We start from the raw sequence: 15,439 nt of genomic DNA, 5'->3' as shown, positions 1-15,439 counted from the left end.
TTGGAACAAGAAAAACTCTCAGTTGAGTATTCTTATTGAAGTATTTTCCAACTCAAAAATAACCTGGATTATTCACAAGAACATCACATTCTCTGAAATGCAGCAGCACCGAAAACAAAACATATGAAGAAACAGAAACATTACAAGAACAGCTTTCACAAGATGGGGGTGGTGATTTTATGGGTTTAGTCCAGATTAGCGATGATGGCATCAACAACCTCTTGGGGGGTACTATCTCCACCAAGATCTTTTGTTCTGTACCTGCCCTCTGAGATTACACGCTTCACGGAAGTCTCCAATCGATCAGTGAATGAAGGAAACTGGAGATGTCTCAACATCATGGCCGATGACAGAAGTAAAGCAACTGGATTTGCCTTATTTTGTTCCAGTATCTTCTCATTTCCCACATTTCCTGCCAAAGCCCCTTGCTCAAAAACAGCATGATCAGCCCCAACGTTTCCTGAAGTCACCGAAACCTTATCACCACTTCTGAGGTATATAAATATCAGCCCAGGTTAACCAAATCCACGTCTCAAAGGGGCTGAATAAGCTAGACTGACTCCCTCATAACATATTACTAATTTTGGAATTTTTAAGTCATAGTCAAGAAAGAGTAGGAAATTTTTTCAAAAGAAATTGAATTGTTGGGTAATGATGAGTACCTCCGGGCATGACACCAGTGCCTCCAGCAATACCAGCTGCTGTATTTGCCACTAGATTGCCATAAAGATTAGGAGTAACCTACAAAACATAATTCAGGCTTCATCAACAGCCGGTCAATAAGGTGGGCTGAGGAAGAAAACATTCAGAATTATACATTACATTAATTGGGCTAAATAAAAGAAGAAATGCTAAAATCACGAGGGCTCTTCCAACACAACTCAACACAAAGTCTGATTTTAGCTTCCAAATTTCTTCTCTAATTTCTTCTTCTAGTTCTTTCTCCATAAAGAACATCCTATCGTAGGTCAGTACTTCTAAAGCTTGATCATAAATGAGATATCCTCCTCTTTTTTATTCGAGACTCGGAATTTCACTAGTGCATCAACATACCATATAACAAAAACTTCATATCCATCCAGCATCATGTGATTGGATGCTGAACACATTGAGCACAAAATAATAGACCAGCGCAAGCCATCTATGAACTGAAACACTTTTTATTGAAGTGTATTACCATCACATCAAATTGCTCAGGCTTTGAAACAAGTTGCATGCAGCAGTTGTCTACAATAATCTCATTGTACTTGATACCAGGATACTTGCTTGCGACCTCCCGGCAGGATTCTAAAAACAGACCATCAGCAAGTTTCATAATGTTGGCTTTATGCACAGCTGTCACTTTCTTTCTGTTGTTAAGGTAAGCATACTCAAAGGCATATCTTGCAATCCGTTCCTAGCAGAACTTTGTCATCACCTAGCAGAATGCTCAGTGAGCAATATTATACTTGCAGAATCACAGAAAATTTATGAAAAAAATTGTCATTCTTGACATTGTGCCTGTTTGGTAGCACTTAATTTCAGCTTAAATCAGCTTTTGGCTTAAAATAAGCAATTTTAGGGTGTTTGGTTGAGCTTATGAGAGACAGATTATAGCTTAAATTAATTGATTTTGAGCTAAAAGTTGTAAGCTGCCTCAGAGGTGCTTTTTCTTTTAGCTTATACGAACAGTTGCTTGTGGAATGGGCGAAATGACTTGAATGCCCCTTCAAAAATTCAAAAATTTACCAAAATACCGTTATATAAATGCCCCTTCAAGCACTGTTCACGTCCGGAGAGAGAGAGTGAGGTGGTTTTCAGTGGCCTAAGAGCATGGTTGTTAAGATCGCGATCCGGATCGTAGGATCGTACGATCCTATGACCCAATATACAGCATTCGATCTGACTCGCACTTTGGATCGACTCCAGGTCAGGATCGTGGTGGGATCATAATAGGGTCGTTGGGATCCATGGGATCGTTTCTGGATCGCAACTATGCGATCCAGATTTGAAGCTATTTTTCGCAACTTAAAAGCAAAATCGAGAGTAAACAGACAGCGAAGCAGAGAAGCATACCTTGCGATTAGGGCAAATTTCAACAGCAAATTTCTGAATTTGAAGCCACAATCAACCAGGTACGCTTCTTCCTTCTTCTTCGAATCTTCTCTTCCTCTCTCTTCGTTGCTTTCTTTGCTGTTCTTCCTCTCTCTTCACTACTCTTTTCGCTGTTCTTCTACCGCTCTCTTCGAATCTTCTCTTCATCTCTTTCGTCGTTGCTCAGTTCTCTTTCTTTCCCTTCACTGAGCTGCTTCCCTTCTTTTTTTGAGCTGCTCTCATTTTGTGATTCGAATCAAACTCCTTTTTTTTTCTTTTTTTTCTTTTTTTCTGTAAAATATATATTAGTGTATATTATATATATTAATTGTTTTTTCTTTTCTTTTTTTTTTTCATTTTGTTCTCTTTATATATATGTTTATGTTTTTTGTTTTCTTTTTTTTCTGTCTTTTTTTTTTTTTTTGTTCTCTTTTTTTCTATAAAAATAATCAAACTCTTTCCTGTTTTTTGTTCTCTTTTTTTTTTTTTTCTCATTTTGTTCTCTATATATTAATTGTTCTCATTTTTTTCTGTAAAATATATATTTTGTTCTCTTTAAAATATATATCAGGACACCAACTTATGCACTTGTGTATTCAACTCTCTTCCTTTATGCTCCTCCAGTCTCTTATTTATGCACTTGTGTATTCAACTCTCTTCCTTCATGCACTGCTGTTCTTTATTTATTTTTCCTTAAACTTTGCTGAAAATTTTTCTTTTAATTTTCACAATTTGCATTGCAACACACAATGTCAGCCTCTGGTTCAGGAAGATAAAGGAAGAGGAAAAATGCTGCTGGTCACAAACAATTTCGGCAACCATGATGACTTTATTTAGTCTTTTATTTGTTCTTCCTTTATTTAGTTTGGCTTGTTTTCATTAAGAAACAATGACAATGGTGTGTAAGTGTTGGTATTTATTTTTATTATGTTTTTCACTTCTTTTTTTGGAAAAATATGTTTGAATGGTACCTTGAATTGCTATATTTCTTTTTTGGGGGCTTATTCTATATATATTTTGATAGTATTACTTAGTCATATAAAAATTATTACATTTTTTTATCATTTTAGTAGGATTTTACGATCCTCGATCCGATCCTATGATCCGATTCGACAGACCCCCAAAACGATCCTATGTAAGATCCCGATCTTAACAACCTTGCCTGAGAGGTGATTTCCGGTGACGATTTCCGGCGACGATTTCTTGCTGTTCTCTCTCTCTCTCTCTCTCTCTCTCTCTACGTTAAAACTCTCAACAACTCTTCTCTTCCATTATCATCCTTCGTAATTGACTTGGTAAAATCGTTTCGATTCAATCTTGAAAAGCAACCCAAATGAAGATCCCGTGCGATGTCTGTAACAAAGACAAAGCATCGGTGTTTTGCTCTGCCGACGAGGCCGCCCTCTACACCGCCTGCGACCATCGCGTCCACCACGCCAACAAGCTCGCCGGAAAAAACCAGTGTTTCTCTCTCCTCCACCCTTCTCCCAAACAATTCCCTCTCTGTGACATCTGCCAGGTACAAACTCAACACAACCCAACAAAGCCCATCAATAAAATTCATATATGTTAGCGTATTTTAGTGTGATTTAGGCCTTATTTGTGCTTGTAGGAGAAGAGGGCTTTCTTGTTTTGTCAACAAGAGAGAGCGATTCTATGCAGAGACTATGATATTCCGATACACAAAGCCAGTGAGCACACTCGTAATCACTATAGGTTTCTTCTCACTGGTGTTAAGCTCTCTGCAACTTCTTCCCTCTATTCTTCGCAATCGTCCTCTGATTCTTCTACTACAAACAATGATCTCCTTCCCAATCTCAAGTCTCAAAACTCCATCACCACCACCACCAACAACAAACCCAGTTCCCTTCAACCCACCATCGCTGTGCCTGCCGGAGTTAGGGTTTTCAGTTTTTTTTTTTTTTTTTTTGTGCATGTGTGTGGAGGTTTTCAATGTTTTTTTAATCAAAAAATAATAATAATAATTAAGCATTTTAATCATGAATGAAATAAATTTTATATTAATTGATACTAATTAATAATTTTAGTATTAATTGATACTAATTAAGCCATTAATTAACACAAATTAATTTATAATAAAAAAATGAAATAATTTTATACTAATTGATTTATAATGAAAAAATGAAAATAATAATTTATAATGAAAACGTGAAAATAAGCCATTAATTGACACTAATTAATTTATAATGAAACAATTTTATACTAATCGATTTATAATGAAAAATAAAAATAATAATTTATAATGAAAAAATGAAAATAATAATTTTTGTAATACTAATTATATTAACTTCTATTAATAAAATAATTTTTTTAAAATTAAAACTGAAAAAAATGACAAAATAATCATTTTTATATCATATAAAGGCAAAAAGGACAATTACACAGTAAAAAGTTATTTTACAGCTTATCAACCAAACACTACTCTACTGCTTAAATCGATAATCTCATAACTGCACCAAACAGGTTAACAGCTTATGTTCACAGCTATAAGCTATAATCTGTTAAGTTATAATCTATAATCACTTTTGTACAACACTACCAAACAGGGCCAATATATGACCCCAAAAACTCAACAAAAGATGAAAAAAGAAAAAGAAAAGTCTTGCCAATCCAAAAAATTAAATTAAATTAAAAATAAAAATAAAAAAAGAAGTCCCCCTAAGCCAAAACAAAAAGCATAATAGTAATGTTCCTTTTAACCACAATTTGTCTACTTGAATCTCTCTACACCATCAAAAACTCTCATGTAATAACAAAGATGAAGATGTTCAAATATTATTAATTATTTATTTTCAGGATGGTGGCAGAATCTTGGGGAAACCAAAGGCTAGATCTTTTGGAATTGTCTCAATAAATCTAGTCTTTTCCTCTTAAAAAGGTTTGGATATTGCAAGAAGATACATCATCTGCTACCCTTTCCACTTCCTTTTTCTCCTTTCTTTTCTTTCTTCTTTTTTTTTTCATTTTCTTTTTTTGAATAAACTTATTCTTGCTCTCCTCCATATCTAGCTTCTTTCTCTAACATGGATGTTTTGAAGCATAAAACCATCTCTACGTGACTTATTAAGTATTTGCAATAGTCTCTGCTGCATATAAATCGAAACTAATCCTTTCTTGAGCACCATTTTGCTTATGGGTTGTCTTGTTAAGGTGCTTTTATTCCATCATTCACAAACATTCTTTGTTTACTATTCTTCCTATTTGAACCGGAAGGTCCTTTATTTCCTTTATGCTTAGGGTATTTTACTTTAAGCCTTGTCTACAATCTCTTGTTATATGTAATGAGTAGTCTAGTAACTTTAGAATTGTGGTTTGACCAAATTTTTAATCAGTAGACGTTTGCCCTGAAATAATTTTAACTGCAATGTACTTCCATTCCATTACATTTGATGATTGTATATCTTCTAATTGACTGGTGCAATACCATGGTTTTGGCAATTTTGTAAGATTTCAGTAAACAGGTAGGTATGCAAACTCACAACTTGATAATCAACAATCAGATTATAGTAGTAATAGGAAGGCAATACCTTGAGGCTTTCGAGGACCTCGTGCTCGAGGCCCGAGTAATCCCCCTCGGTGTTCTCCCTTACCACAACAATATCAACATCCTAGTGGCTAGTAGGCAGACCAGGCAAATTGAAGCAATTGACAGGGGAAGCATAACGATCGAGCTCTTTCCTCAGCTGAACGTTGAGCGAACTCACACCACCACCGATTGGAGTCTTGAGCCGCCCTTTCAAGCAGATCTTGTTCTTGCGGATCGACTCGATCACCTCCGAAGGCACGCTCTTCATGTCGCCATGGACATCGTAGCGCTCGAAGAAGATTGGGGCGTGCATTGCTTCCATGACCGAGAGGTCCGATTCCGTCGCCGGTGATGAGGGTGACGGTTCTAGGAGCGCCGTCACCGGGTCGGGGCTATTAGGTGACGGGTCGGGATGAAGCAAACCCTAGGAGAGAGTGATGAGGAGTATGAGATGATGATGATGATGATGAGCGAGAGCATAGTTGTTTTAGGATGGGTAGGGTTCGTCGAGCCATGGATGTGTATTCCGGAATCTCCACACCAGATAGACTCTTCTTCTTGACTAGACCACACATGAAACGAGTACAACACAAGAGCCGATCGCTCGAGAGAGAGTATCTGTTGGCTACACATTTTGTGGTAGCAAGTGACAATTCGACGCGTGGCAAAGTAAGAGTACTATGGGGAGATCAGGTAGGTCTTTGATCTTGATTATACACGTGGCAATTAATATTGGTTGTTATAAGATCTGAGTAGTAGCGGATCAATAAAGAGACGTACGGTGACATGGCTTCAACGGTTGCTCACATTCAAATTCGAATATAGGGGAAAGTCTAACTGCAAGTGAAGGCGTACTGGAACTACTTATAAGGTAATATGATCAGCGATTACGGAGGAGCAGTTCGACGGTTTAAAAGCCTGTTTGGTAGAACTGTGGGAAAGTGCTTATAGCTTATGTCTAAATAGCTTATAGCTTATGACTATGAACATAAGCTGATTTCTGACTTATTCTTAAAGCATCTCCTGCCTCACTCAAAGAATAAGCTGATTTCTGACTTCCAAAAAGCTATAAGCTATAAGCTATAAGCTAAACTAAACACATCAAAATAGCTTAAATTAAGCTGAAAGCTGAAATAAGCTGATTATAATTTCTGCCAAACAGGCACAAAGTACAATTCGATGGTTATCTTCGGAAAGTATAAATAGCAGGAAGGACTTCAGAGAAAATGAGGAGAAAAAGATCTAAAGAATTACTTTACATATTCCAGTGTTATTTCCTGTCCTTTATATTTCTGTACTTTAAGTTCCTGCGCTGCACTTCATTTGTAGGAGTAGTTTTCGAGTATATTGCCGCTGTAATTCTCTACGGAACTAAGATCATTGTAAGTTTTTCATACTAATGAAATGCTTCAGTTTATTTAACTGTTCTTATGCTCAAGTTCTCTGAAGTCAAATTACCAGTAAGCCACCAGTAAAAGTCCTCTTTATTGAAGCCAAAAGAACCATAATACAATCGTCTGAATAATTGTTTGGCGATTATAATTCTATAAGAACTGATTGATCCTTGCTGGCACGCTCATAATTACAAAAGTAACCTTCGAAAGCCAAAAAGCCAACAGTATCTGAGAGAATAGTCACACTCACACTCACACACACACACAACACATCACAAGCCATGAAAAAGCTACGTTTGGTCTCACTCAAATTATAGTTTCAATCATTGATTTAAACGTGGTGTTTATTTTAAATTTTTAAATCATAATTTTATATTTAATCCTTAAAACTTAATTTAAAATATAATTATTATTCTTCAAAATTCATAACTAAACATATAATTTAAAATTCTTTTTAAAATTTAATTCAAATTAATATTTTAAATATTTTAATATTTAAATATGCTACAATTTTTTTAATTTTATGAATATTTTAAAATATTTTAATTTTTAAATATTACGATTTTAATTTTTTAAATTTTAAAATATTTTATAAAAATAAATTCAAACTCTATTTTATAAAAATATTTTTAAATATTTTTTTTTGTTATATATTTGGTTACAATTTGAGTGTAGAGTTGTAAAAGTAGTATGGAGTTTCGAGTTATGTGTTTGGCTATGAATTTTAAAAATAATTTCTTAATTGAGTTTTTTTTTATGCGTTTTGTTACGATTTGAGTGTAGAGTTGTTTTTAAATTTAAAATTTTAAATTTTTTAAATTTTTTACTTATTAATTTTTTTAGATTATTTAAATTATTTAAATATTTATGATTTAAATTTTTTGAATATTTATTTTGAAAAAAAAAATTTATTTCCTTTGTAGTATTTTCAATTAAAAAATTGATTAATGTTATTTTCTGTTAATAATAAAAAAATTAATTGAATTTTAAAAAGAGTTTGGTTATGAGTGTTGATCAGAATTTTCAATAGTGTGAAAGTAATATGTTTTGTTATCCTTATTGGAGTTTAAGACCCAATTAATTTTGGAAAAAGAATTTTAATTTGTTTTGGTTTGGATATAATATATTTTAATATATTATATTTAATTTAAAGACCCAATTCAATTTTAATACAATTAGAGTTTGATAAAACAAACTCAAGACCCAACTATATATATATATATGGCTTTGTTTTCGGAGAGAGTTAACAGTGGCCTAATTATATTTGTTTTTCCCGAAGTTAAGTGAAGCAGCAGCAACACTTTTTTGATCAATTGATTGGTGAGATAGTGCTTAGGTGAAATTTGGTGGAATCAATTCTTGATTTTTGGCTACTGTTGGTGTGAATATTCAGCTGCTTTGTGTGGGTTGATTTGGAGTATTATTTTGGGTCTTTTACAACTTTGGTTTCTGAAGATTTTTGTTTATCTATTTGGTGAGGTCTTTCCTCTTATTTATTTGTGATTATTTGGAATTCACCTAAGGTTGGTTTTGTGAGACCGTTCGTGTCTCATTTGTAATTGTTTGGAAATTTTTTGGTTGATAGTGGAATCGAATTTCGATCCCGTGGACGTACCTCACATTGAGGGAACCACGTAAAATTCTTGTGTTGCTTTTTATTTAATTTTTTCGCATTAGTTTTTATTCCTATTGATTGATTTACTTGTGAGAATTATATATTTTTCCTAACAACTGGTATCAAAGCTTACGGTTTATTTGAGTTTATTTATTTGTGTAAATCAATGGAGGGGAATGTGGGTCGTATGTCTAGCTTCAATGGAAGCAATTGAGTAACTTGGAAAACTAAAATGGAGGACCTATTATTTTGTAAAGATTTATATGGACCCATTGAGGGTGATTCTGGCAAACCCGAGGGTATGAAAAATGATGAATGGAAGAGGCTTAATCGAAAAGCCGTTGGTGTTATCCGTCAATGGATTGATGACAATGTGTTTCATCATGTTGCTACTGAAACTTCGGCACATGATTTATGAAAAAAATTAGAAAGTCTTTATGATAAAAAATCAGCCACAAATAAAGTCTTTCTGTTTCGTAAGTTGGTTAATTTAAAATATAAATATGGCAACCCCATTCCAGAACATTTGAATGAAATAAAAAGTATTGTTAACCAACTTGTTTCTATGAAAATTATTTTTGATGATGAGTTATAGGCTTTGATGCTACTTAGTTTTTTGCCCAAAAGTTGAGAGATTTTGGTTGTGACCGTTAGTAATTCGACGCCCGATGGAGTTGTCACAATGGATTCTTTTTCAAAGAAAGACATTGAGTGTTATTATTGCCATGAGAAAGGGCACATAAAGTAAGAATGCTGAAAGCTCAAGAACAAGGAGAAAATGCGTGACAAAAGTGTGGATAAGAAGTAAGAAGACACAACGGTAGTTACTACCGATGATCTCATGGTCGTTTGTGAAAATGATTGTATCAATTTTGTGGGCCAAGAGAGCAATTGGGTGATTGATTCCGATGCTTCTTTTCATGTGACTTCTCGAGTTGATTTCTTCACTACCTACACCAAAGGAGATTATGGTTCTGTTCGAATGGGTAATGAAGGTTTGTCAAAGATTATCGGCATGGGTGATGTTTGCTTGAAAACAAATTTGGGCTGCAAGTTGTTGCTTAAAGATGTGAGGCATGTTCCCGACATTTGCATCAATTTGATCTCTACCGGAAAGCTAGATGATGAAGGCTACAACAACAAATTTGGTGATGGAATATGGAAGCTCACAAAGGGTTCTTTGATGGTGGCTAAGTGTATCATACACTTTATTCGATGTAAGGAAAAATTTGTAAAGGTGTTGTCAATGCACTTGAAGATGATACTTCTACCGAATTGTGGCACAAGCAGCTTGGGCATATGAGTGAAAAAGGGCTGCAAGTTTTGTTCAAGAAAGAGCTTCTACCCGGTTTGAAAGGTACACATCTTAAAACTTGTGTTCATTGTTTGGCGGGTAAACAACATAGAGTTTCTTTTCAGAAAAATGTTGCTTCTAAAAAAGAAAATGTTTTGGAGTTGATTCATTCGGATGTTTGTGGTCCTTTAAAAGTTAGAACACATAGTGGTGCACTTTATTTCGTTACTTTCATTGATGATTATTCAAGAAAAGTTTGGGCTTTTTTACTAAAAACTAAAGATCAAGTTCTAGAAGTATTTAAGCATTTTCAAGCCATGGTTGAAAGAGAAACAGAGCAGAAATTGAAGTGCATCCGATCTGACAATGGTGGTGAATACATTGGGCCATTTGATGAGTATTGTCGCAGCCAAGGTATTCGGCACCAAAAGACAATTAAGAAGACTCCTCAACAAAATGGCGTTGCTGAGAGGATGAACCTCACAATTGTGGAAAGAACAAAATGTTTGCTTTCACAAGCTAAATTGCCAAGATTCTTTTATGGTGAGGCAATGAAGACAGCGGTTAACGTGATCAATTTGTCTCCTTCCTATCCTTTGAATGGTGATGTTCCAGAAAGAGTTTGGACCAGTAAAGATGTATCTTATGAGCACTTGAGAGTCTTTGGTTGCCGAGCTTTTGTTCACATTCCAAAGGATGAGAGGTCCAAGCTTGATAGTAAGTCAAGACAATGTATTTTTCTTGGCTATGGGCGTGATGAATTCGGGTATAGATTGTGGGATCCAGTCGACAAGAAAGTCATTCGAAGCTGTGATGTTGTGTTTCTTGAAGACCAAATAATTGAAGACTTTGGCAAAGGTGATCAACCAGAGCTAAAAACTAGTGATCTCATTGACATGGATTCATCTTCTTCATCTTCAGTTGATGATGAAAATGGGGGAGATATGCAGCCACCTATTGAATATATGGAGGATGCTGCTAATCCTAATGAAGTTGAGCCAGAAATTGAAGAAGAGCATCCAACTCAAGAACCGCCGCCACAACTTGAGTTAAGAAAATCTACAAGGGACTGACAACCTTTAAGAAAGTATCCTCCCAATGAATTTGTATTGATATTTGATCAAGGGGAGCCCGAGAGCTACCAAGAAGCAATTGAGCATGCAAAGAAAGGTGATTGGAAAAAGGCCATGGAAGAGGAGATGAATTCTTTACTTGAAAATCACATCTATGATTTAGTGAAGTTGCCTAAGGGGAGGAAAATTTTGAAAAATAAGTGGGTATTCAAATTGAAGAATGATAGCAAGAATCTGAGGTACAAAGCACGCCTTGTTGTGAAAGGCTTTGCACAAAAGAAAGGCATTGACTTTGACGAGATTTTCTCACCGATTATAAAGATGTCTTCTATTCGGGTTATACTTGGCATGGCTGCAAGTATGAACCTTGAAGTTGAGCAACTTAATGTGAAGACCGCATTTCTTTATGGTGATTTTGAAGAAGAAATTTATATGGAACAACCGGAAGGTTTTGTGAAAAAAGGGAAAAATAAATTTGTTTGCAAATTGAAGAAAAGTTTATATGGTCTCAAGCAAGCCCCGCGACAATGGTACAAAAAATTTGACTCTCTCATGATGAATAATGGTTTTTCTAAAACCACTTCGGACCATTGTGTGTTTGTGAAAAATTTCTCAGATGGCAAATTTATTATTCTTTTGCTTTATGTTGATGACATGTTAATTGTAGGTCAATATTCTACCATGATTAACAGGTTGAAATTGGGGTTGAGCAAGTCTTTTGCTATGAAAGATTTGGGACCGGCAAAGCAAATACTAGGTATGAAAATTGTTCGTGATCGCAAAGAGGGGCTGATTTGGTTGTCTCAAGAAAGCTACATGGAGAAGGTTTTTGAGAGATTTAACATGGATAAAGCAAAGCCGGTTGGTTGTCCACTTGCGGGTCACTTCAGACTTAGTTCGAATCAATGTCCTACAAGTGAAAAAGACAAAGAAGTGATGTTGAAAATTCCTTACGCTTCAGCAGTTGGTTCTTTGATGTACGTCATGGTTTGTACAAGGCCGAATATTGCTTACGCCGTTGGTGTGGTGAGTCGATTTCTCTCTAATCCGGGTAAAGAACATTGGACAGCGGTAAAATGGATTTTAAGATATCTTCGAGGGACTTCGAATGTATGTTTGTGTTTTAGAGATGGTAAGCCGATGCTTGATGGGTTCACAGATTCTGACATGGCTGGTGATGTTGATTCTAGAAAATCTACTTCGGGGTATTTGATGACTTTTGCAGGGGGAGCTGTGTCATGGCAATCTAAATTACAAAAATGTGTTGCTCTCTCACCTACCAAAGCTGAATTTATTGCCATTACAGAAGCTTGCAAAGAAGAGTTATGGTTGAAGAAATTTTTGCAAGAGTTTGGTTTGAAGCAAGAAAAGTATGTGCTTTATTGTGATAGTCAAAGTGCTATTCACTTGAGTAAAAATTTTACTTTTCATTCGAGATCGAAACACATTGATGTAAGACACCATTGGAGTCGTGATGTGTTAGATTCGAAATTGTTGTAACTCGAAAAGGTTCACACGGATGATAATATTTCGGATATGTTGACTAAGACTTTGTCGAGGAACAAACATTTGAAGTGTCGAACTTTGGCGGGTATGGTTGATGTCTCCACCTAAGTCAATAGGGGGAGAATTGTTGGGGTATATCTCCTTATTGGAGCTTGAGACCCAATTGCTTTTGGAAAAATAATTTTAATTTGTTTTGGTTTTGGTATAATATATTTTAATATATTATATATAATTTAAAGATCCAATTCAATTTGGATACAATTAGAGTTTGATAAAACAAACTCAAGACCCAACTATATATATATATGGCTTTGTTTTCAGAGAGAGTTAACAGTGGCCTAATTATATTTGTTTTTCCCGAAGTTGAGTGAAGCAATAGCAGCACTTTTTTGATTAATTGATTGGTGAGATAGTGCTTAGGTGAAATTTGGTAGAATCAATTCTTGATTTTCGACTACTTTTGGTGTGAATATTCGGCTGCTTTGTGTGGGTTGATTTGGAGTATTATTTTAGGTTTTCTACAACTTTGGTTTCTAAAGATTTTTGTTTATCTATTTAGTGAGGTCTTTCCTTTTGTTTATTTGTGATTATTTGAAATTCACCCAAGGGTGATTTTGTGAGATCATTCGTGTCTCGTTTGTAATTGTTTGGAAACTTTTTGATTGATAGCGAAATCGGATTTCGATCCCGTGGACGTTTGTAATTGTTTGGAAACTTTTTGGTTGATAGTGAAATCGAATTTCGATCCTGTGGATGTACCTCACATTGAGGGAACCACGTAAAATTCTTGTGTTGCTTTTGATTTAATTTTTCCGCATTAGTTTTTATTCTCATTGATTGATTTACTTGTGGGAATCACATATTTTTCCTAACAATTATAACAATTTGAATTAAGTTTTGAAAATCATAACCAAACAAATTTTCTTACTTCACATGTCAAATCAAATTTTCAAAATTCAATTCTACACTCAATTCAAAACTAAATTCAACACTCTATTCAAAAATCATATCCAAACAAATTTTTTATATTTAAATTATAATTTCAAAATACACAAACTCAAAATATAACTTATATTCTCAAATCATAGTTAGAAAGTCTTATCAGACGGAACCTGGTTTTTTATTTGCAGCGCAACACTGTTAGTTTGGACTTACTCCATTTTAAGCTCTCACTGTTTTTGTCCTTTTCGGCTGAATTGAGTTTTTCATTTTCTTCCCATTTCTTTGCCCTTAACGGGTTTCCAAATTTTGCATTTTCACATGTTTCTTTTCTTTTTTTTTTATTTAAGTTATAATTCATTGAAATTCTTTACTTCTTTTTTAAGGGTTCTACATATATATTATTTTTACTACATCAATATTATTAGGAGATGAAATAAATAAATAAAATAAAATTGATGATAAATAATATTTTTCTACTTAATTAAAAAAATTATTGGAACAACACAGCCATTTAGTTGTAAAAAAGACATGTAAATAAAAATTCACGAGCCCACTACCTTCTTAAAAATAATAAAAAAGATGTATTTCAGAGAAAGAAGGCAAGAAAAGTAATTAAAAAATGCATGTGGTATCATTTTATAAATTATATGAAGCATACAAATCTCTGTTGCTTATTGTTTTTTTTCCTTGACCATTTTTTCATTCATTAAATTCTTCAAAAATTGTTAAATAATTTTTCTCATTCATCAAATCATCTTCAACCATCAAATCATCTAAAAATTCAAATGTAAAAAATACACCACGTTTGTCCCACCAGTATAAGAAAGGTGATTAGAAGATTCATGTGATATTTAACCGAATCCCATATCTATAAGTTCACCAAACACCACTTTAAAATTTAACCGAAATACTACCAAAAGACCAAGGTTGCATTTGGTAGAGCTTTAGAATTTTGATTTGAGAATAAAGTTGTATTTTGAGTTTGTGAGTTTTAAAATTATGATTTGAGTGTAGAAAATTTATTTGGTTATGAGTTTTAAAAAGAGTTTGAATTGAGTGATGTGACATATAATATTGAAAAGTAGATATTTTGAAAAGTGTTTTAAAAAGTGGGTGTGGAATTAATTTTCTAAAACTATAACCAAACAACACACTCAAACTAATGGGTAGAATTAAATTTCAAAAGTTCTACCAAACAAAGCCCAAAACTTTGCATTGGCAGGTACATAACAAAGTGGAAGATGGAACGCACTGGTGACTCATGCTCATTCTCAAACAGCAAAGTTGAGAACCCCTGAATTGATTGAAGATATCAGAGTTGTTGCATGAACAGAAAAATCATATTTACTAGAGAGGTACTTACATATCTGGTCATCTTCTCTGGGCGCTGGACTCTTTATTAGAGTCTGCTAGAGGAGGTTTTGTCCAACAATGGAGGAGTTGGTCACTCCTCTATTCCTGACATCCAATCCAACACACCAAGTAGGATATGGTTCATATGCAGGAGCCTTAGAGACACACTACAAAAATTTCAATTTTTCGTGACAGCAAATGAATTTTAGCGATAGCAAAAGAGGGGCCGCAACAGAAGGTGTTGCTAAAACGTGGTATTTTTTTTACGATGGCAAATGTTGGTTTTTGCGACGGCGTTTTACTATCACCTATAATATGTAAAAATTGAGACATTTTATGACGGCAATGTTATACCGTTGCTAAAATTGTTATTTGAGACAGCAAAAAAATGCTGTCATGATATTTTTTTTTTTTTTGCGACATCATGACCTCTATCGCTAAAATTCTTTTGCGACGACATTGCCTGTGTTGCCAAAAAAATACATTTTAGCTCTAATGTTTTTTGCGACAATGTGGTGCCGTCGCAAAAAAAAAAAAAAAAATATATATATATATATTAAAAATATTCAAATTACCTATATTAAATGGGAAAAAAAAATTGAAAAAGAAACCAATAATTGCATAATAATATAAAAATTCCTG

At 34.2% G+C, this 15,439-nt stretch overlaps 1 protein-coding gene and 1 pseudogene across 2 annotated transcripts; one reads left to right on the top strand and one right to left on the bottom strand.

Annotated features, from left to right (window-relative positions):
• On the bottom strand, positions 1–6,265 carry LOC114293344 (isocitrate dehydrogenase [NAD] regulatory subunit 1, mitochondrial-like; annotated as a pseudogene). The gene is made up of 4 exons (XR_014358371.1): positions 5,622–6,265; positions 1,178–1,417; positions 663–741; positions 1–460 (listed from the first exon to the last, which is right to left on the bottom strand). The product of XR_014358371.1 is annotated as an isocitrate dehydrogenase [NAD] regulatory subunit 1, mitochondrial-like (transcript).
• On the top strand, positions 2,790–6,235 carry LOC145815437 (B-box zinc finger protein 21-like). Its single transcript, XM_082912116.1, has 2 exons — positions 2,790–3,592; positions 3,686–6,235. The coding sequence occupies exons 1-2, from the start codon at positions 3,407–3,409 to the stop codon at positions 4,079–4,081; spliced, it is 582 nt and encodes a 193-aa protein (XP_082768242.1). The 5' UTR covers positions 2,790–3,406; the 3' UTR covers positions 4,082–6,235.
• Positions 6,266–15,439: the final 9,174 nt, after the last annotated feature.

This window comes from Camellia sinensis, unplaced genomic scaffold, assembly GCF_055761805.1.
Source record: "Camellia sinensis isolate YWXY unplaced genomic scaffold, ASM5576180v1 Unanchor2, whole genome shotgun sequence".
Classification (NCBI taxonomy): Eukaryota; Viridiplantae; Streptophyta; class Magnoliopsida; order Ericales; family Theaceae; genus Camellia; species Camellia sinensis.
Note: the sequence above shows the minus strand (reverse complement) of the source record. Positions and strands in the feature narration are given on the sequence as shown.